Source organism: Amia ocellicauda, chromosome 22, assembly GCF_036373705.1.
Source record: "Amia ocellicauda isolate fAmiCal2 chromosome 22, fAmiCal2.hap1, whole genome shotgun sequence".
NCBI lineage: Eukaryota > Metazoa > Chordata > Actinopteri > Amiiformes > Amiidae > Amia > Amia ocellicauda.
This window is the reverse complement of record NC_089871.1, coordinates 5,093,099-5,120,667: the sequence shown is the minus strand read 5'-3', so window position 1 is coordinate 5,120,667 and position 27,569 is coordinate 5,093,099. Positions and strand designations below refer to the sequence as shown.

At 43.5% G+C, this 27,569-nt stretch overlaps 2 protein-coding genes across 5 annotated transcripts in view; both read right to left on the bottom strand.

The window, feature by feature from the left end:
• Positions 1 to 100: 100 nt before the first annotated feature.
• On the bottom strand, positions 101 to 7,975 carry LOC136717960 (tyrosine kinase receptor Cad96Ca). 3 transcript variants are annotated; one of them, XM_066695543.1, is made up of 12 exons: positions 7,706 to 7,974; positions 5,058 to 5,133; positions 4,690 to 4,783; positions 4,231 to 4,495; positions 3,840 to 3,978; positions 3,621 to 3,719; positions 3,002 to 3,162; positions 2,505 to 2,642; positions 2,099 to 2,210; positions 1,707 to 1,806; positions 1,366 to 1,465; positions 101 to 1,101 (listed from the first exon to the last, which is right to left on the bottom strand). In XM_066695543.1, the coding sequence occupies exons 2-12, from the start codon at positions 5,083 to 5,085 to the stop codon at positions 1,039 to 1,041; spliced, it is 1,299 nt and encodes a 432-aa protein (XP_066551640.1). In that variant the 5' UTR covers positions 5,086 to 5,133; positions 7,706 to 7,974; the 3' UTR covers positions 101 to 1,038. The 3 variants fall into 3 exon arrangements, with proteins under 3 accessions (XP_066551640.1, XP_066551641.1, XP_066551639.1); XM_066695544.1 differs by having other exon boundaries at positions 101 to 746; XM_066695542.1 differs by having other exon boundaries at positions 101 to 1,465; positions 7,706 to 7,975.
• A 987-nt stretch (positions 7,976 to 8,962) lies between these two features.
• The window catches only part of usp32 (ubiquitin specific peptidase 32), a 48,164-nt gene continuing 29,557 nt past the window's right edge, over positions 8,963 to 27,569 (bottom strand). The window contains exons 7-34 of one of the 2 annotated variants that reach the window (XM_066695540.1): positions 26,988 to 27,095; positions 26,576 to 26,691; positions 25,961 to 26,023; positions 25,376 to 25,459; positions 25,226 to 25,287; positions 24,518 to 24,620; positions 24,189 to 24,372; positions 22,263 to 22,438; positions 21,680 to 21,820; positions 21,342 to 21,501; positions 19,835 to 19,989; positions 19,089 to 19,170; positions 18,903 to 18,977; positions 18,476 to 18,614; positions 17,563 to 17,668; positions 17,277 to 17,450; positions 16,840 to 17,014; positions 16,512 to 16,663; positions 16,215 to 16,326; positions 15,759 to 15,964; positions 15,170 to 15,354; positions 14,978 to 15,064; positions 14,660 to 14,780; positions 14,319 to 14,510; positions 13,808 to 14,069; positions 13,196 to 13,611; positions 12,680 to 12,772; positions 8,963 to 12,394 (exon numbers count right to left, since the gene is read on the bottom strand). In XM_066695540.1, coding sequence (XP_066551637.1) covers positions 12,221 to 12,394; positions 12,680 to 12,772; positions 13,196 to 13,611; positions 13,808 to 14,069; positions 14,319 to 14,510; positions 14,660 to 14,780; positions 14,978 to 15,064; positions 15,170 to 15,354; positions 15,759 to 15,964; positions 16,215 to 16,326; positions 16,512 to 16,663; positions 16,840 to 17,014; positions 17,277 to 17,450; positions 17,563 to 17,668; positions 18,476 to 18,614; positions 18,903 to 18,977; positions 19,089 to 19,170; positions 19,835 to 19,989; positions 21,342 to 21,501; positions 21,680 to 21,820; positions 22,263 to 22,438; positions 24,189 to 24,372; positions 24,518 to 24,620; positions 25,226 to 25,287; positions 25,376 to 25,459; positions 25,961 to 26,023; positions 26,576 to 26,691; positions 26,988 to 27,095 — 4,103 coding nt within the window. In that variant the 3' untranslated portion in view covers positions 8,963 to 12,220. The remainder of the gene's footprint in view (positions 12,395 to 12,679; positions 12,773 to 13,195; positions 13,612 to 13,807; positions 14,070 to 14,318; positions 14,511 to 14,659; positions 14,781 to 14,977; positions 15,065 to 15,169; positions 15,355 to 15,758; positions 15,965 to 16,214; positions 16,327 to 16,511; positions 16,664 to 16,839; positions 17,015 to 17,276; positions 17,451 to 17,562; positions 17,669 to 18,475; positions 18,615 to 18,902; positions 18,978 to 19,088; positions 19,171 to 19,834; positions 19,990 to 21,341; positions 21,502 to 21,679; positions 21,821 to 22,262; positions 22,439 to 24,188; positions 24,373 to 24,517; positions 24,621 to 25,225; positions 25,288 to 25,375; positions 25,460 to 25,960; positions 26,024 to 26,575; positions 26,692 to 26,987; positions 27,096 to 27,569) is intronic. The other variant, XM_066695541.1, reaches the window with a different exon arrangement.

Sequence of the window (27,569 nt, the reverse complement as noted above, 5' to 3'; positions counted from 1 at the left end):
AGTTCCTGTCCTGTGGGCGGGCTTTATCGGCGGCTGAACTTGACTGATTTCGACACAGTGATACAATGTCGCCTATAATGATTGACATTAAAACATCGGGTATGGTTTTATTCTCAATATTTATTCTCTCTCCAGTGTGACATTTTGTGGTGGCGTATGACACTTCTTGTTTTGGCCCTTCATGTCTTTCCTTATTGTAATAATAATAAATAATAATAATAATTACAAAATACATACATTTAAAAGATTCAGTACAAATTAAGAAAAATAAATACCTATAAACATGTTTTTAAGTGTATTAACCTTTAGTTAAATTAGTAGTTCATTTATTTTCCATAGTCAATACTATCGACCTATATATACACACACATACACTATTAACATATTTCTATGCCAGAAATAGCTGGTTAATTTCAGTTAAATACATTAAAATTTATTATTATTATTAATAATAATAATAATAATAATAATAATAATAATAATAATAATATAAATGCTGCATAAATCAGACTGGAAGGCACAAGTCCATTGTTTTCCTTTGCTTGATGTAACCAAATCACCCGCCAGGATGGTCAAAATAAAGTCTCGTGTTTTAGGATGAAGGCTGGGCAGAGTGTGAACTGCCGGTCCTGATGGTGTCACGCTTCAGTACCGCAGACACGCCTGCACAGTCCGTGTGCTGTTGGGCTTCAGGCACGGGATACCTGTCCACACGATTCACGGCCTCCTCGTCAGTTTCTCTCTATCTGCGGTTGTTTAAACAAACATGCTACATTTAACACATAGTATCTCTCAGCCACCACAGCACTCCATGAAGGGGTGCACAACATCGAAGGCATCTCCACACTGCAACCTCTCTCCCCGTTCTCCCACCCAGATGCCGAAGCCCTCTGGCACATGGGGAGTTGCGCTTCCAGACCCCCAAGCGCTTGCCCGGGGAAGCGGCCTGCTTCCGGTGAGCTGAAGAAAGAAACGGTCGCCGTCCGTCCTCTACGGCATGGCGGAGCTGAGGTGGAGGGCACGGCAGTTTGCAGGTTGTCAGTTGTTAGACGTCCCGGGTGCCGTGAGCAGCAGTCTGCGGTTGTCCACATCCACGTAATCCTGCAACACACGGTGACACACACACTCGCATGGCTTATAAATCCTATTGGAACTGACTTATCTTAACCGACTTGTCATAGCATAGCTGTGTCCTACATTTCAGTTGGTTGAACACTGACTGACCATGACAGCTAAACTACAGCCCGGGCTTTTCTCCTCGGGTCCAGACGCCGGGCCGAGTGATTGCCCAAGACCAGTGGAGCAGACGCAGCAGAGAAAGCAGAGACACTGAGAGCAAATGGAGTGGAAATGCAAGTCCCTCACCGCATCATTCTCCACGATGTTCTCCAGGATCCTGACGATGTCGCTGAAGGATGGCCGCTGAGTGTAGGGCTCCAGCCAGCAGTCCTTAATCATCTGCGCACTGAGGGGAGAGCAGGAGAGCAGAGGGTGAGCCGTCATCAGTGATGTCATAGGAGGAGCTCACACCGGCGTCATACACGGGATTGAATCACACCTCAACCACAGAGCAGAGAGTGCAGAAACAGTCCTTATAACCTCACAACGCCACTACAATCCAGACCTCCAGGATGAGAACCCGTGACGTGAGTGGGAGAGAACATGTATATCACGACCACAGCAGCGTTTTTATGTACGGTGCTCACATTTCAGGCCTGCAGTTCTCGGGAATGGTCATTCGGTGTCCTGAGCAGATACCGAACACCACTTGCTCAGACGACTCCAGATTGGGGTAGGGTAAGGTGCCTGGAAAACATACGTCACTACATATTAAACAAGGTAACCCACATACACACAGGTTTGGCTAAATTGGCATATTAATCTGTACCTGCTTTAAAAAAAAGACTACTATCACTTCAAAGACCAATTCTCCACCTTACAATTGTTATGAACAGTTGCAGTCACATTGCAATATAGAAACAGGTGTATTGTGTAGTTACCAATATCGCAAGCTATTGTACTTTGGTATTGGGTTTAAAAAAAGAAGGCATGTAACACTTGGACTGAACACGCCTCTGCGTCCCCCTCTCAGCCTCACCGAACATCTGCATCTCCCAGAGCACGATCCCGAAAGCCCACACGTCGCCCTTGAAGCTGTAGTAATTGTGTTTAAAGTACTCCGGTGGGTACCAGCGCAGGGGCACTCGCTCCTGCACAACACGGACACAGCCATAAAACACAGAGAAACACACACATTTCCCCTCTTCATACACAAAGAGAAGAGAAACTTTGACCAAGTCCATGATCCACGGCGTTGATTATTATTTACGTCTTAGCAGATGCCCTTGCAGTTGTGACAACACATACTATTAACCAAACCTCACATATTCCTCCACGTTATGGCAGTTCAATGTACAGCTACTTGAAGTCAACTAAAATCAGTGCAGTATTATTAATGGTTTCTTGCAGGGGGCTATACTGGAGCACATGGACTGTGGCCTTACCGCTTTGCGCTTCTTGCGGCTGCTCCGGCGGCTCCGCATGCGTGTCAGGTCTCTGGCCAGGCTGAACTCTGCCACCTTGCACTCGTGGGGGAAGCTGCCCAACAGGATGTTACGGAGGGCCAGGTCACAGTGCACCACCTGCAGAGCCATCAACACACAACATTGGCATCACTCAAAGTTAGTAGTAACACACACACACACACACACACACACAATCAGAATAGCAGGTCGCAGTCTATCACGTATCATTAAGCACAGACACACTACGATGCGCACGTACTGCGGACCAGTGGATTACGCTGTCTGTGGCCCTCCGGAACTGATGAGAAAGTTATGCTTTTGCGATTGGTGCCAAAAAGTAAAGCGGGTCACGTTTCCGCGTGAAGAGCTTTTGACCAGGCCCGTCCAGGACATCCAGGAAATTTAGATTGCTCTGATAGATGCTGTGTGCGTGGCTGGGGGGCCGGGCGTGCTCAGTGAGAGCGGTGTGTGGTTACCATTTTAGAGCGCAGGTGTTCCAGGGCCAGGGCGATGTGGTAGGCCGCCACAGTGAAGAGGCTCTGCAGCTCCCCGTCGGTGCTCAGCCGTTCGCGGTGCATCTGCAGGAAACTGCGCAGCGTCCCATAGCTCACATACTCCATGACCAGCACGTAGGGGTCTGCAGCAGCAAACACACGCACGTAAACAAACACATACTCAGTTCCATTACGCAACTTAGTCTTAGCTTCAACAGAAATAGTGGAGTGGCAAAAATTGTGAAAAACTAAAAGCCATAGTTAACATTGCACTTAACAGTCCCACCCTTAATCTTAAGGACCAGAGCAGAGATTTTGCTAGAGAGATACAGGAATACTGTGCCATCCCTAGCATTATGCAGAGAGAGCAGTCATTCCTATGATTTTTGTTATTACAGCGTGTATATACAACAAAGTTTTTGTTGTAATCCGAGTTGATGGCACAGTTTTGTGAAAAAAAGCATTCAGCATCTTAAATAACGCATACACAGTTTGGGGTTCTTTGTATTACATTACTGTAGTAAAAGTGCAATCCAGCACAGCAGTAAAGAATAATGCCGTGTCCCACTAGTGCCCACCCTAACCGCCCCCTGCCCCTCACCCTGCGTGGTGTTCCAGTCCAGCAGCTGCAGGACGTTCTTGTGGTGGCCCAGCTTCCTCATGATGGCCACTTCTGTCTCCACCCGCTTCACACTGACGCCTGCAACGCACAGCCACCCCGGCAACACAGACAGCAATGCCCCATTAACAAACAGTGGAAAGGCGCGCTCTCCTCCAGATCTCTGTCAGCGCTGTGCACAACCCCTGAACCCCAGCCTACCTTCTTTGGAGATCTTGCAGGTGAAGAGTGAGTGGCCCTTGCAGGTCCCGCGTGTCATCCTGGCCTTGTAGAAGACCCCTTCTTTCCCAGCCTTGATGATCTGCAGCAGGGTGAGGTCTGTCTTCGTGAACCGGGGGCCCTGGGGGGAGCAGAGGGAGCAGGGGGAAAGTGAGGGACACACACTCCAGCCGCTGTGAGATACTATTCATGATTCCTGTTCCGGTGAACCTGTTCCATCTCCTCGCGACTGATAATAACCACTGCAGTTTCCTGATTAGACTGTGACTTCTTGTGGTTATCTCCCAAGCAAATTCTGATTCTTATCCGACAGAAATAAATAAATAATCTCACCCCCTCACCCGTACTGTCAGTGTGGTATTTTGACACGTACCTGCTGACCTGGCTGAGGTCTCCAGAGCGACCTCGCCACAGATTTGGTTTTCTGCCGCTGTAGTGGGGTGTCGGCTTGGGTCTCCTGCACCATGTCCACTCTGTCCACCGGCAGCATGTCCAGCTGTGTGGTGTCCAGCTGGGTGATGTCCAGATGCAGACTGTCCACTGATGCATTGGGGGGCACGATGGGCTCTGGGGACAAAACATTGACCAAACATCCATTCTTTCGTAGCTCGCTAATGGTGCTCATCAGGGTGCGGTACCTGAGGAGGAAAACAATCAGATAGAGACGACATCCAGCGAAGGGAGATGACTCTCATGGAGCACAGGGAAGAAGTTCAGATTGTAAGCCTGGTGCCACCTCAGACTCGGGCGGGAAACGCATGGGTCACAGTCCAGCAGGGAAGGCCAGTGTCCTTTTCTTCCACAGTGACCTCTACGTCCTCTGCATACTCACTTTTTCAGCCACAGCAACAGCAGCAGTAGGATGACGAGAACGGTGAAGACGGAGATGCCGATGAGGCCGTAGTGCACCTCGTTCAAGTTCGCAGCTGGTGAGGAGGGACAAAGGGTCAACACACGAATGGCGCCACAAACAAACACCCAGATGACACATACCTACACACCTTCCTTTCTCTGAATGCACAATGCCTTAACTACTATTATTGTGAGTATACATTAACTATTCTCCTGTGCATTACTGATTGAATATACAGAAAACACACATGCATGTGATTGGTTCTACCCCAAGTGGAAATCTTAGCTATATTTTAGACACACATGGATTATAAAGCATTCTCCTGTGTTAGAGAAAGGTCAGCTTACATGTGCTGGAAGCCGTGGTGTTTCTCATTTCCAATGATTTGGAGCAGATCTCCGCTGCGATGCACAAGGGTCAGGGCTGCAGCGGCACAGAGAGGAAACAGTGAGTCACAGACACAGAGAGCTGCTCATCTTCTCACCACACTGACCTCACAGACAGCACGGCTCGAGGTGTTTGTTTCATACCACAACACTGGCAGCCACAGAAGGGCCCCGGGTGCTGCGATCTTTCCCTCAATGCGACTTATTCTTTCCGTATTAAAAATCACAATGATGTTGTAGGAGGATGCTTTTATTGATCTGTTTTTACTTCCAAAGAAGTCAGTTTAACAAGTTCTAACAAGTGTAAGTGTAAGGTGGCAAGAGATGCTTTTAATCCTACTCTTGCAGGAAACGAAAGCGCTATGCTGGTGTGTATGGGACGCAGTCTCTGCCCCTGGTCTTGGGTGGAGTATTCTGCTACTTCCATAACGTCAAAATCCACGCAAAAAGGCCGAACTGGTTATAAAGTGTGCTGTCAAAACCAAATGTCCCTTTCCGTTTCCTCCAGTGCAGGGTCTTTAGCAGGTGAGCAAAAATTTCAAAACATATCGGACACACCTGAGAGTCGGCTCTGATCGTGTGATGGGCGGCAGAGTCTTTCCTCTTTCTAGGTATATATTTCCCCTCTCCAGATGTTGTGCTCAGAAAGCCGTCAGTCAATACTTATTATTCAGGGGTTGTGCCATGCATCCGGTTGTCAAAATTAAATTGGCTCAAGGCAGCTTACCCATAAACGTACCTCAGACCGGCAAACGCCTAATGTGGCCGTCAAGGTGAAAATGGAAAGACTTCACTGATAATATGGGTTCAAAAGCAATATACAGTTCATAAATATTTATGGGCCAAATATGTATGGACCTAACTGTATGTTTGAAGGGCACATGCTCATTGTAATTGAATGTAAAGACCACAAGAGGAATTGATGTTTGCAATTCAGCTCCTCGTTATTAACAATTTGTTCACACTATGTACAGGGCTGACAATTAAAAACAAAGAAGGTCTTATTGCTCATGCAGTTATGTAATGACCACTTCCTGTTGTTTCTATTGAGGTCTGATAGTAAAGCTAGATTTGTGAAGCTGTGAGATACTAGTTAAAAAGGGAAAGAGAACAAAAATAATGTAAAAGTAGATAAGGTGCAACAAGTTCAGTTCAAAGTTTTGCTTCACTGTCATGATTGCTTTTCACCAGGTGGTCTCGGTTTTAACACACTGCTCGGGTCAAGTGTTGAATGCCTGCATGTGGGCGTCCATTTCTTATGTATTCAAAAACCTCACAGCAAAGGTGAAAAACTATTCAGTAGGGATTTAGAAAATTAGAACAAATCTACCGCTAACCCTATTTTCTAGCCAGTATTCCTTTAATAGGCATACGATTTTCAATCTTCCCTTCAAAACAGAACAAACTCGTAACAGCAGTCTTTGGGGCAAAGATTATCAACAATTTCTGAAACTAACTGGACATTCAAGAATACGCATTTGACCGGCACAGTTTGTTAATGGTCTTCAGAGTTGACATTACATTAAATAATGTGAAATCATACATTTACATTACACAACATATATTTTTTGTTTCCCACACAATCAGAAAAAAAGATCACAAATAAGCCAAATCTTTCGAATTTGAAATGTCTTAAAGTATAAATATTAACTTTACATTTGCACCCAGAAAAGGTGACCTTGGATTAGGTGCAGTTTACAGATTTCCTTATGAACAAAACCATTACAATATGAATATTTCAACTACGAAGGTTTAGTTTAATTTCAAAACTTATATTTGCCTAATTCAGGTATCAAAGCTTATTATGTAATATTGACACCACTGTAGTGTTTTTCAGCAGTAAAATATCAAAAAAACCTCCAATACACGTTTTGATGTCATTTTCTTTAGAGTAACTCTTGGTTTCTTGATAATATTAAGTAAGTTAGTACGCCGAGTGTATGAATAATCCATTTTGCGAGCCTCATTATGAATTCTTCCAATGTACAAAGAGATTAAATAGAATTGTTATTTAGAGAGAAAAAAGAAATAACCGTGTAATGTTAAAACCATGCTGATCAATGAATAATTTAAAAGGAAAACAGCAATATTTTGGTTTTATACAGTATATTTTCAAATAGTTTAATGTAGAAGATGGAAAATAATCAGAGATTGGGCGACTACAACAAACAAAACAAACCAGGCAATATGACTGTAATTTCTGTAATTATACAGTCCTTGTAATGTATTTACAGTCCACATATCAACACATAAATTTGGAAAGTGTTCTTCAGATTGTGAAAATATACACACACACTTATAGTTTAAAATCCATACATATATAGACAATCCTATACACATACACACACATATATAGTCCTGTGTGTGTGTGTGTTTGTATATTATATTAGAATAGGTTCCTGTATCATCTAAAAAAAAGATGTATTGTGAATGTTCTCATATTTAAAAATCAACAAATAGAAAACCCCAAATGTCTTTCAAAGTGAAATAACTAAAAACAAAAAATACTAGGTTATCTTGACACGGAACATTTTGTTCTCTGAAACAAACCACAGAAAGTGTGAAATTGTGTCTGAATTAAAAAGTAGAACGCAGCACAAAGTACTTACCACAGCTCTCCTCGGGCAGCTTATGAAGGTGTTTCTGTAAAGGTCTGGCTGCCCTCTCTAATTCGTGACAGGAGCACAGAAATCACTCGGGCGTGTTTCAGAGTTCAGCCATCGGTTCGAGTGACAGCCCTGGCTACACGTGTGGTCCTCCTAGTCCACTGAAGAAGTCGTGTAAATTTATTTTTTTCTCTCTCTGAAGTCATCTGCCTCTGGTTCCGCTACAAAGGACGAGCGAGCCTCAATGCCAGGAGCGCGCACTGGAGGAGAGGAAGTCTGGTGCTGGCTGGCCTCATTACATATGCAGATGAAACACAGACAGATGAACAGATAGAGACACCTCTATCAACCTGAAACTCTGACGTCATGACAGAGAAAAGTTATTTTGGATTAAGGGTTTTGATCATATTGCTTCATGTAGTCACACTAATCCCACAGAGCCAAACTAATAGGAAATGTAGAAGTATTTGCCTTTAAGTGCAGAGGCTTTTCTTATTCCCTTTTTGCAAGCAGCACATTTACAGTAAGGTTTCCGGCCTTCAGTTTTGCATTTGCACAATTCCACTCCCTTCAATTGATGGCAAACTATACATAGCACTCATGGTGAGACTGTCAGAGTATCCGCTAAGAGGGGAGATGTGTGTGTTTGATTTAATCAGAAGTAGTGGTCACTTCAGTCATGTACAGTAATGCGATTTCTGAGGACAGGCTGTCTCTTCCTACATCTGCTTGGCTCAGCCAGTTAAGATTTTTTTTTTTCTAAGCTAAACAGGACATACAAAAAAAAAGCACACACCAAAAAACAAACTTCTAACCATTACACCTGCAGCGCTGTGCACTACAATAGAAAGCAATCGCAAGACACCCTGATCAAAGATCTGCATTGCTACTGCACCGTGCTTTCTACAAGGCTTTGATGTGCTGTGTGTGTGCTGTTCTGGTTTGAAGCCAATCGTCTTAAATAGCTCAATAAGAGTATCGCCTAACATGGTGAACAGATCACGAACACGTTAAAATCATGCTGTGCAGTTGGAAACATAAGGCTGTTGCTTACCACTCGACAACTTGAACCTTTCTGGAGAATAGTTCAATCCTCTACAAAAGAATAATCAACACCTCAACCCTCACACCCTAACCAACACGCTAAAGTTGTGTCGCAAGTTCAAAATGTATTTGGACAAATCCAGTCAACTGGGCCGCTGCAAACATGCGACACTATTGTCACGATCACCTCCCAAAAATAAGACCAAACACTGTCAATTAAATGTTTAATTGCATCCGCAGTATTTAATTTGTTGCTTGAATAATAGTTACAGATCAACAGTTTCACTCCATATACAACTACAAGTACATCTGTTTTTACAGTTCATATTCCAATACATCAGTTTTATTGGTTTATTTACAAAACACTTTATGTACACTTGTTGTTTTTCTCTTCAAAATTAAAGTCAGTGCAATGTCATTTTTATTTTTTATTTTTAAACAACACTTTACAAAATAAATGTAATTAACTTAATAAATCTCTGGCAATCCATGAGAATTAATTTAACAAATAGATTACAACTAATAGAACAGACAAAGAACATAGAATTCAGTAGTACATTGCACTACCTGCACGTGGATCAGAGCATCTGCCAACGGGGGAAGGGTGTTAATACATTATCCCAAGGTGCACAGGCTACGATATTGATATTCAAAATGCTCAAACGGTTGTGTTATGAAATACAATGCCTTCAGAATGCTTCCTAGTACATTTCGAAGGTTTTAAACGTGTCCTACTACATCAGAACCCCGGGTGTGTGTTTAAAAGACAATGTAGGCTGCAGGGTTTCAGATGAATCATGTTGTATCACTGCTTCCTCACTTACAAGATTTTGTGTTTATTTTTTTTAATTAATAGTTCAGAGTTTTCACTCCAACCAACGGTTTTATTATTAGTTTTTTGTTGGGTTTGTTTTCTTACAAAGTCAGATTGATCCAGGGTACTGTTTCACCCTAATGATTGATCCCCCGTGTACAATACTGCCAGGTATGAAGCTTCGCAAATCACCCTTTCTGCACAGTAAAGTACCGTAAGGGGAGAACAGATGCACCATTAACCTCAGATATGTTGTGACATTCCTGGTTGGGCCAGGCGAATGTGTCTTGGTGCTGTCGCAGCTGCTCCTTATCTTAAACTGTAAAGCATTTAGCCCCGACAACAGCACACAAGCGGGCCGGTTCTGAAGCCGCAGTCTGATAAAGCTGGGCTGATATTCTGCTGTCGCTTTGTTAAGCCCAGAGCCCATCGGGCCTCAGCTACAGCAGACCACTGTCACCTCAATTTGGATTATGTGTTAATATTTTAAATGCACTCCCAGTTGGCCGGGCCCGTATTTCCAGTCTCGGCACGGGAATTGGACCTGAATTGTTTTTTTTGAGCTTTTGAGGAAATTAACAAAACGAGGACTGGCATTTTGTAACCAAAGTCGTGTACCTTAAACCAAGTAATCCACAACCGACAACTAGTGAGATTCTAGAGGAGATATTCACAGCTCTGTTAAATCGACAGAAGGGATCCTGCAAGCCACAGCATAGCAGTCCAGAGAGATGTGTATAAGGCTTCGATTATATTATCTGCCAGAGCGGTTGGCGCACAAATATGGTGCAGACGGTGGCTTCTTGTTTCTTCTAGGCTGACAAATTGTAGCTACTTTGTGGAGGAGCAAACAAAACGAAACCTGAAGAGCGGTTTACTTAGTTATTCTATATTTAAGCCTTTGCTCATCAGCCAAAGTTAGATGAGAACCACATGAAACAGAGCGCCCAAGATTTAAAAAAAGCAACAACCAGCAGCAAAGCAAAGAACAATGCAACTGGCTAATTAGCTTAGCACTCGTGCATAAATCCACAAGTAAATCATAATAATAATAATAAAACACTGAAGTAGAAAATGACAGGGCTGATGCAGAACTGTACGTCTGAAGGAGAAGATCTCAACAGCAGCTGGTCAGTGCCTCACCATAGAATACAAAACAACAGTCCATCAACCCAACAGAGTTCCCTACATAAGGGGGAAACCTCGACGTGTGCAACAGTTCAGCGGTGCAGAAACTACAGGCGGCCCCCGCAGCGCGAGAGACTGCAGTTTACATTTCAGTGCGGGCTTCTCAGAAATCAAGGTAAAAAATAAAGTAAAAGTTCAGTCAAAAAGTTCAGAAGCTGATCAGTATGTGTTTTAAATCTCAAACCCCACCCTGTTTATTTCTTGCACAAATATATTATTTTGTGGTGAACAATAAATCACAATGTGACAGCATAATCGATAAACCTACGGGATTTTCAATGTAAGACTAACCATGTCATGGCAGAGACCCGGTAGGTACGCCAAGAATATTCAGTTAAAACATTAAAATGGAGCAAGCAACCTGCCGGGCTGTGCAACTCCTGAAATTGCGCAATGTAGAGAAAAGAAAATCACTTTCATACAAAAAAGAAAATGCTAAAAATAATAAATAATAATAAAAATATAACTTCTTAAAGTGGCTAAGATTCTGTGAAATATATGGCACCCATGCTGCAAATAAATCAATATTTGTTTTCACTCAAACTTGCACGTTAAAAACTATAATAAAAATGGAGCATCCAACTCATTAAATGCTGTACATTTTAAATAGGTCTTTCCCCCAAAAAATCCTTAAATTTTGTCAGCTGCTTTCAGCACAACCTAAAAAACACTTAATTCTTCATATTATTCCTCTTGTGGCCCTCATCCCTTTGTTTATTTGTTTCTTACAAGGGCAAGCACACAGATCTCAAATATGAGGAATAAACATCTTTTTCAAATGTGCAGGAACTGTAAGAAGATTGAACACGATCCTACGGAGCGCTGGATTTGAAAAGCTTACTGGGACAACTAGCCAATACACCGCAAAAAAGTACTGAGGTAGGGTACGAGGGTTTTCTTCTAACGGTATCACGCAAATGTTGAAAACCATTTATGCCTTTCAATTAATCAATATAGTATGTAGATGTCTGTCTGTGAGTGTATGTGTGTGTGTGTGCGTGTATGTATGTATATATGTACACAAACATATACACATACATAGGACACTGTTTAATTAAGACCAGCAGTATTGAAGGTTCATTTTCCCAGTTTAACATAGAGGGCTTTATAATTTAGCTTTACACTGACCTCATTCTAGTTTAAAACGGGGAACATTTGTTCACTTGGCGATGGCATTACAGGACGTTTTTGTTAGTTACACACCTGGAACAGCTGGAAAGTACCACAATAAAAATAAAAAAAAGCAACCATCTATGGAGAAATTCAATATTTGATGACTACTTAAAATAACGCCGTTTTCTTGTGCTTCATGATCATGAAATTATTCCGTCAGACCTCCCGTTTTCTACTGCTGGAAAACTTCTGTTCCTTAAGATGTCTTTAATCTATGTTTTCATGTATAAAAACATGTAATTTTTAGCACAGGCATGTTTGATAAGTTATCAGAACGTCTTTAGCGGAAGAACACGTTATCACTGAAGAACACAGTACTTCTTATAATCCGACTCGAAATCTTCATCCATGCTACTGGTGTCGGCCATCTTTTTGCCGTCAGTCTTTGGCAGAAACAGTGAATAGTCGACTCCCTGTTGCTCATAGAAAAGGATGTAGGCAGAGTCTGTGTCGATCTCTTCCGAATGCACTTCCTGGAGCAATGGAAATGGGAAACGTTTAAGAAAGATGCACAGCGGGATTGGGGTCAATTCCAGTTTTTCCATTCCGATTCCATTTGTAATTCCGTTTTCAATTCCAAATTCCGATTCCAGTAGGGCTTATTGTGTCAATGGCAAAAATAATTGGAATGGGTCTGAAAAATGGAATTGGAATTGGAATTGAAAACGTGGAATTGACCCCAACCCCGGTGCACGGACACTGACATGCAAAAATGAATTCGTATGATCAGAGAAGATGCAAACGGCTCCATCACTTACCTTACAGCTGCTGTCATTGTAACAGTACCACTTTTCATTGGGGTTTTTGGCATATGTCACATAGTGGCCTCCTCCCAGGATTCCTGAATGGCACTACAAACACATAGGAGATGAAGTCAGCGAATGCAAGTAATTTAAAGACCCTACATCAGCACATCAATTATTACACAGAGGAAACAAGATGAAGGTAAGTATCTTGATAATACAATATGTACTGAAATGTAATTTATTCCACTTGTATTTTGATTTGTTCTGCATGTTCACTAATTATGTCCATTGGTTTAATTATTCCTTACGATCATTTAAATACCTGGTGAGCCAATTGTTTTCCACCAGCTCACACACACAAATTACGGAACTGGCATCGTCATATCAAATAATTAGAGAAATTAGTTCTCCATTGAATTGCAGTTGCCAGAATTGATGAGCAGAACAATACTGGCATAACATTCGATTAAAAAGTGCCCTAGAGCATTTGTCTAAAGTGAAATAAAAAAATGAAGCAAAAACACCCACTGAAATTGCATATAAGTTATACATAGGCTTCAGGCAGATGTCATCTCTTTGGTGGTGAGAGCTCTCCAGGTCCATGGTTTCTGCGTGGCCGTTGCTCTGGCCAGTCTCGTACCCCAGTCCGTTTACCATAACGACCTCGCAGTCCCTGACCGTGCCCTCCGCCGGCCAGGCCTCCTGCCCGCAGCCCTCGGCCGCTCCCGTGCCGGGCTCGGACAGCGCCTCGGCCCCTGGCTCCAGGTCGGCGCAGTTCTCCCGGCTGCAGTCCAGGTTCTCCTTGCTGCTGGACAGCTTGTGTCGGCTGCCGAGCTGCGGGAGCCGCAGACGCCCCTTGTTCCTGGCTGGGTTCTTGGGACTGTTGCACGGGCTGCTGCTCCTGCTCAGCGGGGTTGCAGTTTTCCTTCCGGATCCGGGAGAAGCTAGAAGCAATAAATTATCCAATTATCCGGGAGTCAGAGTTTGTGTCTTTAGGTTTGTTGAGTCCATGACTCAAAAATATATTTAAAAAGAAGGACAGTTACTTTGTTTCATTCTCTGGGAAACCCACCCAAGCCAAACAAACATTTACAACACATATAATTTCCAAATAATTCAACAAGATCGAGAAATACCAACCTTTAACACTGTTTGCTGCGCCAGCGGTGGCAGCAACAGCAATCGAGTCCGCGCTCACGGCAGAGGGTAAGATGCCTGTATTGCTGCCCTGTGGCTCGGCCGCCTCCTCGCCCTGGCAGTCCACTGGGCCGTGCTGGTGCTGCTCCGTGTCTCGGGGCACCAGGAAGGCACTAGGATCAAACTTCTCACAGGGAAATTTCACGATTTTCTGAGACTTGATCCAGCGGCCGTTGACAAACTGGAAGCGCTTCAAGTGGATTATCTGTGGAGAAACAAAAGACAGGATATGTAGTTGAAGTGAGCTTTTATAGTAACAGGGTTTCAAAATAATAATACAGGCTGTGTTAACTCGACCATCAGGAACGTGCTGAAGAAATACAATCAGATTCCTCACTCTACCTCTGATCAATACACTTTGGGAGAGGAACCATTATGTAACGATCAATAGCATGTTTATGTTCAAGGGGCTGAGCGTTGATTCTTCGAGTGTGATTCGGTGTTGTGATCTGACCAGTATCGGGGGCAGTCTCCAGAGGTCCAGCTTCTTGGTGGCCAGGCGGTGGGTCTTGCACTTAGAGCAGTAGTACAGCTCGTCCTCGCCCAGCTCCTCTTCGCTGGTGAAGGCACGCAGGCAGCTGTCCAGGCTGATGGGCTCGGCCTGCGCCCGCCGACTGAGCTCCACACTCTCGTGCTCTTCTACGATCTGGAACAGAGCACAGTCACACACTGCAGTGTCACAGAGACAGAGACAGAGACAGAGACACTTCTAGGGGAGGATTAAAGCAAGACTGGGCGCTTTGCTCGATCTAAATCTGTGAAAAAAATCAAAGCCAGAATGACTATTTATTTTACCCTTTCCTGTGAGGTTTGGTAACGAAGGTGCAGTGCGGTGGGGTCCCAGTCCACAGCGATGCAGGCGTTGCCAACAGAGGCCCTCTCCTCATTGCAGTCAATGGTACAGCCCCTACAGAACCTAAAGCACACGCAATCAGTCACTTACAGTTTAAATTTGCCGCCAGACCAAAACAAAAACAAAAATACAGGTATGTTCTCCACCTGAAACCAGATTTGCTCTTTTGTAATGGTAGTGCTCTTTGAAAAAACATAAACATTGAAGACATTGCTTTGACAGATGCTGAAAGATACTCAGAATGAGAACTAGAGTCTTACCTGTACCACGGGCACCACGCACAGGAATTCCCATCTTTCTGGACGACCCGGAGCGTGAAGGGATACTGGTATCCCATGCTGTCGTCACTGAAACACCAGGGGCAACATTTCAAGTCACTTCAAATGATCGGACCATTTCTGCCCGTCTGAAAAAGCTTCTCTACACAAAGGACTGCACAGGTACACACTCACCAGTCCTGGGCGTGGTTGCTGGCCTCCTGGGGGGGCAGGGGGCTGGCCAGTCGTGACACCTGAATCCACACGGCGTCGTACAGGTCCCTTTTCCTGGTGTGCACGGTGCACGGCACGATCAGCGGCATCCCGAACAGGCTGGGCCGGTTCTTCTGAGATGACAGGAAGTACAGCTCCGTCCGCATCTGCCCGGAGCAAAAAGAGGGAATTGATTAGAGATGGGTACGTAAAAGTAATTATAATTCAAACCTAACATCAGAAAGAAGTTTAATTGTGCTTTACACTACTAATTCCTATCCATAGTAAGGACTTGACGGTGTCTGTTGTAAGGGGAATTCTACCCAGACCCCTGTGGTCTGTCCTGGATATGACTTCTACACCAAATAATAAACTCAGGTTGATTAAAAAAAAGACGTATGTGATCATTGTTTCTGTTCGGATCGGCTTTGTCTACACGTTCCTTATATGGAGTTGTCATTCACTGAACTTGCTGAAACGGTGTGTATAAATATCTGTCAAATCATTTTGCCATCATCTCTGATAAGACTCGGTGCAGTACAGTGTAAGACAGGGTAACATATACACTCACCATCTTCCTGTGAATGGCGATGATGTACCCAATGAAGGGACTATCTTGGAGTGGCATCACGTGGCCATTGGGAATCCCGTTGGGTAGGCTCTTCTCCATCCCACAGGGCACCACCGTGCTGGGCATCCCATTGGGAATCAGACTTGGCTTGGGGGTGTTTCCGTTGGACAACATGGCTGGTGTCCCGTTAGCCAGCGCTGGAACGTCTACAAAGGCCATTACATTGAACTCACATCTTTGAAAAGCTACCCAGAATGTCAACAAAGCTTGAAGATCACAAACCCATATGCTATGCCTGGATACCTACAGACATGCGTTTTCATTAAAACGACATCTGCTTAAGTTGCTTAAGTATCACAGGATTATCCTCACCATTATTCATCATTATGCGATTCTGTAAACCTACAGCTCTCTCTGCAATGAGAAAGTATTCATGTGGAAAAGAGGAATTCTCACCGGTTTGTACAGGAGAGGAGAGTGATGTGGGCGACCCAGGGATGGGGATCTCAAAAGCACAGAGGAATCCACTCACCGACAGGCGCACTTTTTGGTTGTCCAGCGGAAAAGTCTAACAGGAAACAAAACGAAAATCAGCACAGTCGACACCCCAATTAAGGTTACTGTAACCTTTTTACTGGGCCTGTTTTTGACCTAGCCAATATTCTGGTGAAGACGTGTCAGCACAAAGCCTTGCTCAGGATCATGAATCAAGCTCATTCTTTGTGACTGTGAATGGTAAAACGCGTGCCTCACCTTGATGTTAGACGTGTGGACCTCTGCTAGGAGAATCTGCTCGGGTTTTAGGCTGCACAGCTCGCTGAGTTGCCTTTTCAGGCCCGTGTATTTCTCATCCATATTCAGCCGAAGACCATACCGAACTGGGGTAGAGCCGTCTAGTTTAATTACTGAATACAAAAAAAAAAAAAATGTAATAACACATCAACGATTAATTTTTACATGACAGAGAGATGCTACCAATACAACAAAGCGCTGCTACAGTAATATCTCCAATTTCAAAAACAAGGATCGATTTTACTGCTTTTGAACAGCAGGTGCTTCTGTACTCCGGCCATTTCCTCACCTGTGATTTCTAAGTGCATGTAGCTGTCCATGGGAAGGGGCAGGGAGAGAAAGTTGAAGGGGTCAAAGCGTGCACTGATGTGCCCACACGTTTTGCATTTGACCTGTGACTTGAGCTGTCCGTGGAACAGATCGACCACTATGGACTTATTCCTCCGCAAGTGATTCTCCCAGGCCTGTGAACAGAAACGCCAGGTGTCGATTAAGAAATATTCAACTATGAAGTCTCTGCAAAGCTTAAGAGCCATTTCGGCCACTGGAATCACACCTTCTCATCCCTTCATAACAAACTAATGACTAATGAGTCACGGAGGTGTCACTTATCTGACACAGCGTGGCACATCCTGTGTAATCACACATCCCATTCACTGACAGATGCATGCACAAATCAGCAACATGTATTTATTTTTTTTAGAAGAGAGAGATCGGCCCTCTGACCTCGGAGGCCACCTCCCAGTCCGGCCGCCCGTCGCTGTCCTTCAGCTCCACGTAGGGCTTGTCATGGACACGGTTCAGGTCCTCGTGCAGCCCGTCCAGTAAGAACGCCAGAAGTTCCTGAGAGTCTTGCTGCTGAAAGCCGTTGAATCTGGGGGCGTATTTTGCTATTGTCCACTAATATGTCAGGAAAGAAAATAGAACACATATCACTAGATGTTTCTCTACATCTACAGCAAATAAAAATCCCCAAAGTGCTTTCGTAAGTAGTAGAAAACAGCAAACCTACTCTGAGTTTAAGAGGCGCCACGTTCTTTTGTGTCCCACTCCACAGCTCCTGGACCAAATCTCCGTAGCACTTGGCCATGTGACCACGCATCCCAATCGGATTCGTCCTGCGATATGAGGAGAAGCATCCCTGTTTTAACACGGGCGTCAAAGTGCTAGGAACTTGTTACATACATAATACATTTCAGATCTACGCTACTGCCAAAATTTAAATAAAACCACACACAGTACCATTCAATAAAACCTTTCCACTAGAAAAGGAGTGGAAAAAGAGGAGTCAATGGAAGACTTTCACAATGAATATGAACCGCAGTCCTCAGGCGGATATTTTAAAATCACAGAGATCAGAAAGATTACGGGTGTCAGCGGCAGTCGATGCTTACATAAAATGTATTGAGTTCTGCATTACAGAATATGTGAAAATCACTACATTGTAGAGCGGTTTTTAAAGACAGCAGTACTTCCCCATTATTGCTGTGCTGTATGCATGACAGCAGTTGACATTTTGATACAGTGATCTATACATTTTTAAGATAACAACCGTACATTCATATCCATTGGTAATATAAACCAGGACGTTTAAAGGAAAATTAATATTTCACGTACAGAAAAGCTCAGCAAATTTTAATGAACTGTTCCACTCACTACATTCCAGAACCAGTCGTTTCACGCCACCTAATGAGTGATATTAAAAACCGGCACAATAATGAAATGCTTAATTCGTTTAAGTGCATTCATGCTGTGCAGACGGAATGTCTTTCTCAGCATTAATGGCAAGAAAAACACAATAAATTATGAGTACGGAATTCAAATGAGTTCAGACTCAGCTTAAACAACATGCCAACGCGTTCTAGATCAACTGCAAGGTGGGGGGTGTGCGTATTGCGTGCGTATTGTGTGCTTTGCTTGCATACCGGTTGAGCTCATAGAGGTGTCTCCCTGAGATGAAGTACTGCGTGAGAGGCTTGGTGTTGCTGACGCACTGGATGCTGGAGTTCATAAAGCATGTGTTTCCCAGGTTACTCAGTCCAGTAGCTCCCTTTTCAGTAGGAACTGTGAGGATACAAATAAACCCAAGGAACAAAATGAGGAAATTATTCAAAACTGCCTACAGACAAAGCTTACATGGCACAAATGTACCATCTATTCCTTTTAACACTTTACTAACTGTAGGGCAAAAATCATCAGAAAATATATGAACACCAGGAGGTAAAGACACATTAGATTTGTGTCAAGACATGATAGCCAGTTCCTTCCTGTGTGGGCATTAGTATTATTCAGCATCTTCGCCAAAACCGACTTAAATGTCAGAGCATTACCGGTTGAAAAGAAAACCATTACCTTTGTGTCGGTCCATCTTGCTGCTGTTCGCGATGAAGGACATCTCCTCTGGCCAGCTCATGTCTTTGTTCCGAACTTAAAAAATGAAACCGGAGAGAAATCAATGGACGCACAGAAGAAAGCGTTCATACACGGCAGTGTCTGCAGATCATTCAATAATTAAAAACACAAATGGCTAATTAATACCTTCAATTACTAAGTGCTGTTCGTCTTGAATCTTCAAACCTTCGAGGGTATGGTCTTCATCATCGAGAAGAGTAAGGTAATTCTGTAAAAGCATGATTATTTCTTTATTATGAAAGAACTGAACACAAAACTTAATACACAGCATTAAAAACAAAAGCGCTCATACACACACACACAGAAAATTCAAAATAAATGTTTAGAACTAATTAATAGAACAGACAAATTGCCTCATAATGGCACATGTAGTTGGTTATGAAGTGTATCATCAGTGGAATCCTAATTTGTCTTCAATCCAAATTGAACTCAGTACTGCTGTGGTCATCGGGATACATTCGGGTTTTAAATTTAAGCAAAGGCACCTCTCATCATGAAACTTAAACAGCGGAAATGGAGTCAATAACCAAATCACCCTACTGGGAGAGTCTAGATGTTCACTCTATTCAATTTATTTTGTAGTCAAATCTCAGAAAGCATTAAGCACCTGTAGGCTATTATCCGAGAAATAAAGCTTGTATCCCGGCGTAAATGCAGAGGTCTCCCTCAGGGGCTGCAACATTATCCAGCTCTTCCCAGTGTGGTGGACTGGACTTGCTATTCGTCCACTCAGACCTCTCTGTTGCTTACACCTAAACTGACTGGGAGGTGGGAAACCTACAATACATGAGGGCTCAGAATCCCACATATGGATCTGGGCCTGATTTTTATAGTGGATAAAGATCCATGCCTCCCCGCTCCTCGCACCGTACCTCGCTGTTGTAGAGCCAGAGTCGCATGTCTTCCTCCTTAATGCGCAGCCGCTGGGACAGATACTCGTGGATGTCTTTGATGGTGGCCATCCGGCTGAAGCAGCCCGTGTACGCCAGGACGCGCTTCAACGGGGCGTTGGGGGACGGGACGTTGCCTGCTGGGGCGAGCGGGGATATGAGGACACAGAACAGGCATGGAAAAGTGCCACATAGACCGATGGCTGAGAGAAGACCTTGGTGGGTTTGCCAAGACTGAAGAGAAGGGGAAAAGGCCAGACTAGCTGCCTTTTTTTAGTCCTGTTTTACGATTCTGCAATTCTCCCCCATTAGTGGAATAACTAGGATGTGAATCTCTTTAACGAGAAGGGTGGAGGAGATTATAAACACATGATTATCTTTAAGAAACGCTGGGTATGAATCTCACAGCCTGTGATCTAATACTGACACACATTTACTGTACCAGTCTTTTAGCTCTTTCCCTAACTGGTTACTTTAGATTCATAGCTGTGCATAAAAATGGCAAATTGTCTGGGATTGCCTTTTCAAAGTGACACTAGTCTGTCACAAAAAAAACATACCCGTTTGATTTTCAACATTTTATCTACTTAAACTAGTGCCCTAGGTTTGATTTGTGGACAGTCATCACAGTCAGCAGGGATAAAATGGACAGGCTTTGCTCAGTCACTCTGATTTCTTACGGAGGAACATAGCACAAAACCACAGAATCACTAAGACAAACAAAAATCAATTAAGCGATAATAAGACTTATTTTTCCTTAATTTTTTAAAAATATAAACGCATAACAAACTGCAACAAATTTTGGCAATCAGCCGTGAGGATTAGTTGTAAGGTAGCAGCAAGAAAGGCAATTAAAATTATTTGTCAATACATTAGTGCATAGAGAAATCATACCGGACAAACAAAGAATAAAAAGACAATTAGTCCGATTTTAAGGATTCCAAATTAAACAATAATAACAATCAAATGAAATTGGCGATTGAGAACTGAATAGATTCCAGTATGAAGCCAAAACCCAGGTGATTGGATGACTTTGCAAATGTAAAATTTGAGACCTTCAAAATAATTAAAAACAGCCATCCTCTAGAAAAAAAAAAAGAGAGATTTTGACAGCATCCCTTGGCTTCTTTACAATTCATTAAACCAGTGACATATAAGTCAGACCACATACCCATACAGGAAAAGCATATATTTGTAATGTCTGGTAGAAATGTGTGATCCGAAGGCCACAATTTTTGAATATTTAAGGAATTAAGGAATAAGGAGGTGACAAGCTGGTCTTGAATTGAACATGTTAATGACTTGCAAAAGCCACGAAGATTTGTCAAACACAAGTCACGAAACTGACAATTTGGCAGGGCTTAATACTGGAATTGGTTAATTCATCCATTAATTTACTTGATTATTAATTTTGGGATATTTGCATTGTGCAAGTGTGCATCTGTCCGGATTGCAGGACCTGCCTCTTCTTGCTGCGGTCTTACGTTACCTCTGGGCATGTGCTGCGGATACATGCGCAGGCTGGTCATACCCATATTGACCCAGATGTTGGACTGCGGTGTGCGCGTGACAGACTGCTGCCGCAGGAACAGAAGGTAGCGCGGGAAAAGCTCCAGCTCTGCCAGCTCTGTCTTCGTCTGCTTGATGACCTGGCGTTGGACAAGGTAAGGAACCATCAGAGACAAAGTAAGTGCCGCTCCCCAAATTCCCCACAGAGCGTCCGCTGAACACGGAAAACAACTTTTAAGAAAGAGAGACGTAGGTGACTCTGATATGCTTTAAATATAATCCTCAAATATCTGCATGTGTTGCTTCATTAATACTTACCGGCCGGGGCAAACTGAGGTTGGCTCCATACCAGTGATACAGAGCTCTCCACACTGGCTCAGGCACCGTTTCGAAGTCCCGGCCCTGAAGCAGGTGCTGGGAGCGTTTCAGTCGGCCCCCTTCCATGGTTAGCGTCGGAGCCTGGGAGAGAAAAAAAACAATCCGATACAATTTTGTATTTATAATATGTAACTGGAACTTTTCATTCATTCTCACTACAGATAACGAAGATGTCAAATTTGCTGGTGCCTCGCCTTCCCACAGAAAACACAACCTAGTTCATGCAGAACACAAAAACTCATCCCACCTTCAAACTAAGACACCTTTCAAAGATTTAAAGAAGGAATCACAACTCTGAAGCAATACTCTCGGGAGGAGGAGGGTCGTCCGAAAACAACAAGGTTAAGGGCTGGATAAGTTGAGCAAGAACACATCTTTATAGGTAGATGCGTTTGTATACGAGTCAATTCCCATTCCAGCAACATTAATTCATTTTGGAGATTCGAGATGTCATTGACATAGTGGATTCATTTCACATTAGGTCCTTGAACAAGAGAGAGTGAATACGATATTCTTGTCTTACCTTCATCGGCTCCTGTGTGACCAGAGGTTGGTTATCAATGGCTCCTGGCCTCTGAACAGCGAGGTGGGGGGACAGGTTTCCATTGGCTCCCAGGAAGCACTGGTTATTGTTGTCCGAAATATTGTGTTGTCGCGCAAAGCACACGTCGGCCCCGGACGCGCTGGAGAGGATCAAACCTAGAGGACGACAGAGAGCAGAGTCTTAAACCCAACCAACACGCAAAGCCTGATCACGATGCTCGAGCATTCGCTATCCAGAGTGCTTCATTTCACTTGGGACATTCATCAAACGCTCAATGAATAAAGACTCGATTTTGGTCTTATCTGACTACAACACTTTCACCCAGTTCTGCTCTGAATCATTCAGATGTTCATTGGCAAACTTCAGACGGGCCTGTACATGTGCTTTCTTGAGCAGGGGGACCTTGCGGGTGCTGCAGGATTTAAGTCCTTCACGGCGTAGTGTGTTACCAATTGTTTTCTTGGTGACTATGGTCCCAGCTGCCTTTAGATCATTAACAACATCCTCCCGTGTAGTTCTGGGCTAATTCCTCACCGTTCAGAGGAGAACTGGGTGAAAGTGTTGTAGTCAGATAAGACCAAAATCGAGTTCTTTGGCATCAACTCAACTCGCCGTGTTTGGAGGAGGAGGAATGACCCCAAGAACACCATCCCCACCATCAAACATGGAGGTGGAAACATTATGCTTTGGGGGTGTTTTTCTGCTAAGGGGACAGGACAACTGCACCGCATCAAAGGGACGATGGACGGGGTCATGTACCGTCAAATCTTGGGTGAAAACCTCCTTCCCTCAGCCAAGGCATTGAAAATGGATGGGTCATGGATGGGTATTCCAGCATGACAATGACCCAAAACACACAGCCAAGGCAACAAAGGAGTGGCTCAAGAAGAAGCACATTAAGGTCCTGGAGTCGCCTAGCCAGTCTCCAGACCTTAATCCCATGGAAAATCTGTGGAGGGAGCTGAAGGTTCGAGTTGTCAAACGTCAGCCTCGAAACCTTAATGACTTGGAGAGGATCTGCAAAGAGGAGTGGGACAAAATCCCTCCTGAGATGTGTGCAAACCTGGTGGCCAACTACAAGAAATGTCTGACCTCTGTGATTGCCAACAAGGGTTTTGGCACCAAGTACTAAGTCGAAGGGGTCAAATACTTATTTCCCTCATTAACATGCAAATCAATGTATAACTTTTTTGAAATGCGTTTTTCTGGATTTTATTGTTGTTATTCTGTCTCTCACTGTTAAAATACACCTACCATTAAAATTATAGACTGATCATTTCTTTGTCAGTGGGCAAACTTACAAAATCAGCAGGGGATCAAATACTTTTTTCCCCCACTGTAGAAGGAACTTGTATCTCAGCATCAAACAGTCCACAGCTAGTAGTTAAGTCAGGGGGAATCCCTTCAAACTTCATTAAAATTTGATCGCCAAACTGGGAAATTTATGGTAGAAATTGATTAAGAAGTTATCTACCAAGATCAATGCTGTGACCAAATGCACTGATTGCTTATCTAGTTTTGCTGACGGTTCTGCTCTCTCACTTTGTTCTCTATTTAAACACATGACTTCCATGACAGTGAAGAATCAGCCGAGGTCGTGATGGTTTATTGAGGCCGTCGGCGCACTGCAGTGCTACGGCGAGTCGTGACCAGTTTAAACTTGTCCAAATTACCCCATGCTCGTAAAAAATCTAAAATGTATTACAACAGCACTTGCAACAGATCTAAGATTTAAATAAAGCTGAAAGATGCCCTCTATATGTAATACTGAGAGAAATCATGTATAAAGTTAAATTAATTCTCCTGGGTGGTGGACGATTTCAGAGCCCTTCTTGCGATCAGGCTGGCCAGAACCTGCACTGGGAAGCCACATCTCGATGGGGACCATGCAATGTTGGCACTCACTGCCGCCTGTGGTCTCCGAAGCCTCCGACGCGCTTGAGATATTGTCTGAAAACTTCTCCTCGGAGGAGCTGGAGGAGCTTGTTATTCCAGTCTTTTCCGAAGCCTGGTCCGGCATGGTGCCACCCAAGGGGCTCTTCCCCACACCCACGATAGACGGCTGCTCCACCACGATTGGCTTGCTGTCCTGAAGTAAACAAAATCCAAAAAAACATTAAATAGATCGGCAGCAGCAGCACAGAGAGGAGTTGGGGTCTCTCCAAACTTAACACCTTAAAATTATATTTAACTCCGTTCACTCACAAAAAATAGAATAGATAAATCCTACTCACATATTTGACATACTCCTTCCACTGCTGCCACCACTGCATGGAAATGAGGAACCAGTTGTGCCCGAGGTGGAGTCCATGCCTGCTCTCTCTCTCCAGCCACCCCCTGAAAACCACAGGATGGATATTACACTCCCACACACGGCGCCTTTACTTTGCGCCATCAGTAGAGCTGGATGAGATGTGTTGCTATGAGGTGTAGCCACGAAACGGCTTAAAATCAGTAATTCAATGCAGCCCTCACAATGCACAACGTGACTTTTCCATATAAACTGGATACTTGGATATTTCAACCATCTGGCCAGAACATCACAAAATTCACATGGTGGACCTTAACCACATAAATGTTCCAAAATACTCTTAAAATTCTTTACAACTGCATTTGCTATATCCCCATTTTACATCAGCCTTCTCAGGGATACTTTATAGAACCAACCCCCAGGCGTCTGTGAGATATCTTTAGATTAATACTGGTTTTCAGAATGTTTTTAAGGAATAACTATAAATGGTTTCCTTAGCAACTGCCTAAAAAAGAATAGGATCATTTATCAGAGAATCCGTTATGTGGAGAGACAAAAAACAAAAACAACGCAAGGTACATTAGCTTGAGCTAGTTTTTTTATACCGGCACAATTACTGTAGGATATTAATATAGTTATTCACAGTTTTGTGAATATTCTTATATAACCTAAACATGTTGGAGTAGCTGACCTTATAATCTGGCCTTCCTCCTCAGGAGTGGCGGGTCTCAAACCAAGGACAATGTGGCACACCTGTACACAGCAATAAAAAAGGCAGCGTTACACAAAGAGGAGCGCACTGTGCACAGCGTGGAGTTAACAGCGCGTTGGCCAGGTTTACCTGAAACAGCAGGTTGAGAAACTCGTTGGCAAGGGCACTCTTCACACTCCAGATCTGATAGTCCTCCAGGGTCAGGTGTCCCAGCTGCAAAACACAAGCAGAAACTGATTAAGGAAAAGCCCAGTCTTCACCAGTTACCAGCTCCAGTATCTCTCCCGTTTAGCCACTTCGCTTTCAGACAGTAGGACCCAAAGGAACTGGGAGTGGCAGTTCTCACACGGCGGCCCAAGAAGAAAACATGATTGAGTTTAAAAGCCACACGAGATATCCAAGAATGCATTGCTCAGCAGATTCCTGTAAAATCCCTGCATCCCCCATTGACACTTTCCTCAGATCATGTGGTTTAAATTAATGAAATGCACAGTAATGATAATATTAAAATCAAGACTCCCCTGACTGGTGTGCAATCTAGTGTGGTTTTATGATTGTCTTTTTCGTCTGGAATAAAATTAATCCGTGAGGAAAATTCATTTGGCTTTAACGTTAACCAGACGATGCATTTAAATATTTCGAAGATGGATGAACTGGATTTAGTTTTAAATCTGGGAAAGTGCTTTTGCTTCCAGCAACTGTTTCAACACCTACCTTGGTAGTATCGTGTAACTTCAGAACGTCATCCACGATGTCCGAAACATCACTATGTAGCTCCTGAGAGAAGAAGAGGGCGTTACGTTTAAACCGAGAGCTTTCTGGCCTGGACAAGTGAGAGCTGAATAAAAACAGTCCTACGAAATAGATATGACAGAGACTAGTATAATCCCTTTTGAAAAAGCTTGCCTGATGAAATGTGTTGAGATGTGTTTAAATGTGACATATTGTGTGTGGTTGGTGGTGGTGGGTTTATACTGGCAACATAATTTAATGTAAAGTGTTTAAACTTAAAACCACAGACCGTGGAACATTATTTTATTTTATTGAAGAAAACAAAACAAATAAAAAGACTAGCATAACGAACTGTAATTTTGGGAGGAAAACATGTACAGGCAAAGATCCTTCATGTAAAACCAAAACTGGCAGGACTAGTTAGATCAATCCTTTCCTGTACTCCGTTTTAATGGTATATTGATCAAGTCATAAACAGGACTTCCTGTGGTTTAATTCCGGAAGCCTTCAGGTATTCCAATATAGGGGTCTCACATTTTAAAATGATTCTACAGGAGAGTGACATGGGCTGGCGAATTGTGGAGCCTCAGGACTTACTGGAAGAGTATCAGTGCGGTTGTCTTTCCAGACCTCCAACAATGCAACAACCATTTCCTCAATCTCACTGCGAGACAACACCCCGTCCCGGTCCACATCAAACACCTTAAAACAAACTGGAAATAAAAAGAAAACAAAAACACGATTAATCCATTGTATGCATTCATCACAGAACTCTGCATAAGAAGTTAAACTCCTTTTCATTTAAATGGATGTCAAAGCTGATTCACGTCCATGAAATGGGAGAGTTAAGATTGGTGGTGAACGGTAAAGTCAGGCACTCGAAATCCAATCAAGTTCCGCACAATCCGGAATGCAGTTTATAAATGGCTTCCTTGCAGAGCTGCAGATCAAAGTGAAACGCGCATTAGCCAGCACTTGATCAGCCATCAGCAACGGGCCGAGTACTTACATTTCTGTCTTTCAGCCAACGGCCCCCTGCAACATGCCGAGAGTCCACAGGAGATCTCTTTAAAGTCGATGTGATTGTCACGGTTTTCATCAAAGGCATGAAACAAACCTGCAGGAGAGGAAGGAAAAAGGCCACCGTGATTAAACCTCCTACTGCACCGCAAAAGCTTGGCCCACATTTCTACTGCAGTCGGAAAACTTAATCCCTGAGGAGTCACCAACCAGGTATCTTCCGGTTTTTGTTCCAGTCTGGTTCTAACCAAATTTGCGACAATTATTTCCTTCATATAAGTCCAACATCTCTCTACTTAATGATCATTTACAACCACCTTCAAATTCTGCAGGGCTGTGGGTCCCCAGGACCTGGGATACATACTCCCACCGTAGTCTATTTCATGAGCAGAATATCTCACTGGAGGTAAACAAAACAACCTACAAGCTAAGGTCATAGCTCATAACGGTCTCCAAAAAAGGGGTCCTGATGTTGGAAACATTCATGTGTGACAGGCCTCACAAACAGCCCGTGCAGAACTCCAAAAATGTCTCTGTTTGTTGTGGCGACCTCACTATTCCAGGAATAGCA

Bases quoted from the DNA above. Each gene is read 5' to 3' on its own strand.
- LOC136717960 (XM_066695542.1), bottom strand. From the start codon at position 5,085: ATGAGAAACACCACGGCTTCCAGCACAT. The intron at 3,979-4,230 runs GTACGTGTCAAA...TGCTCCCCCCAG, and splicing joins GACCTCAGCCAGGTCAGCAG to GGCCCCCGGTTCACGAAGAC. The intron at 2,211-2,504 runs GTAAGGCCACAG...CGTGTTGTGCAG, and splicing joins GCCGCAAGAAGCGCAAAGCG to GAGCGAGTGCCCCTGCGCTG.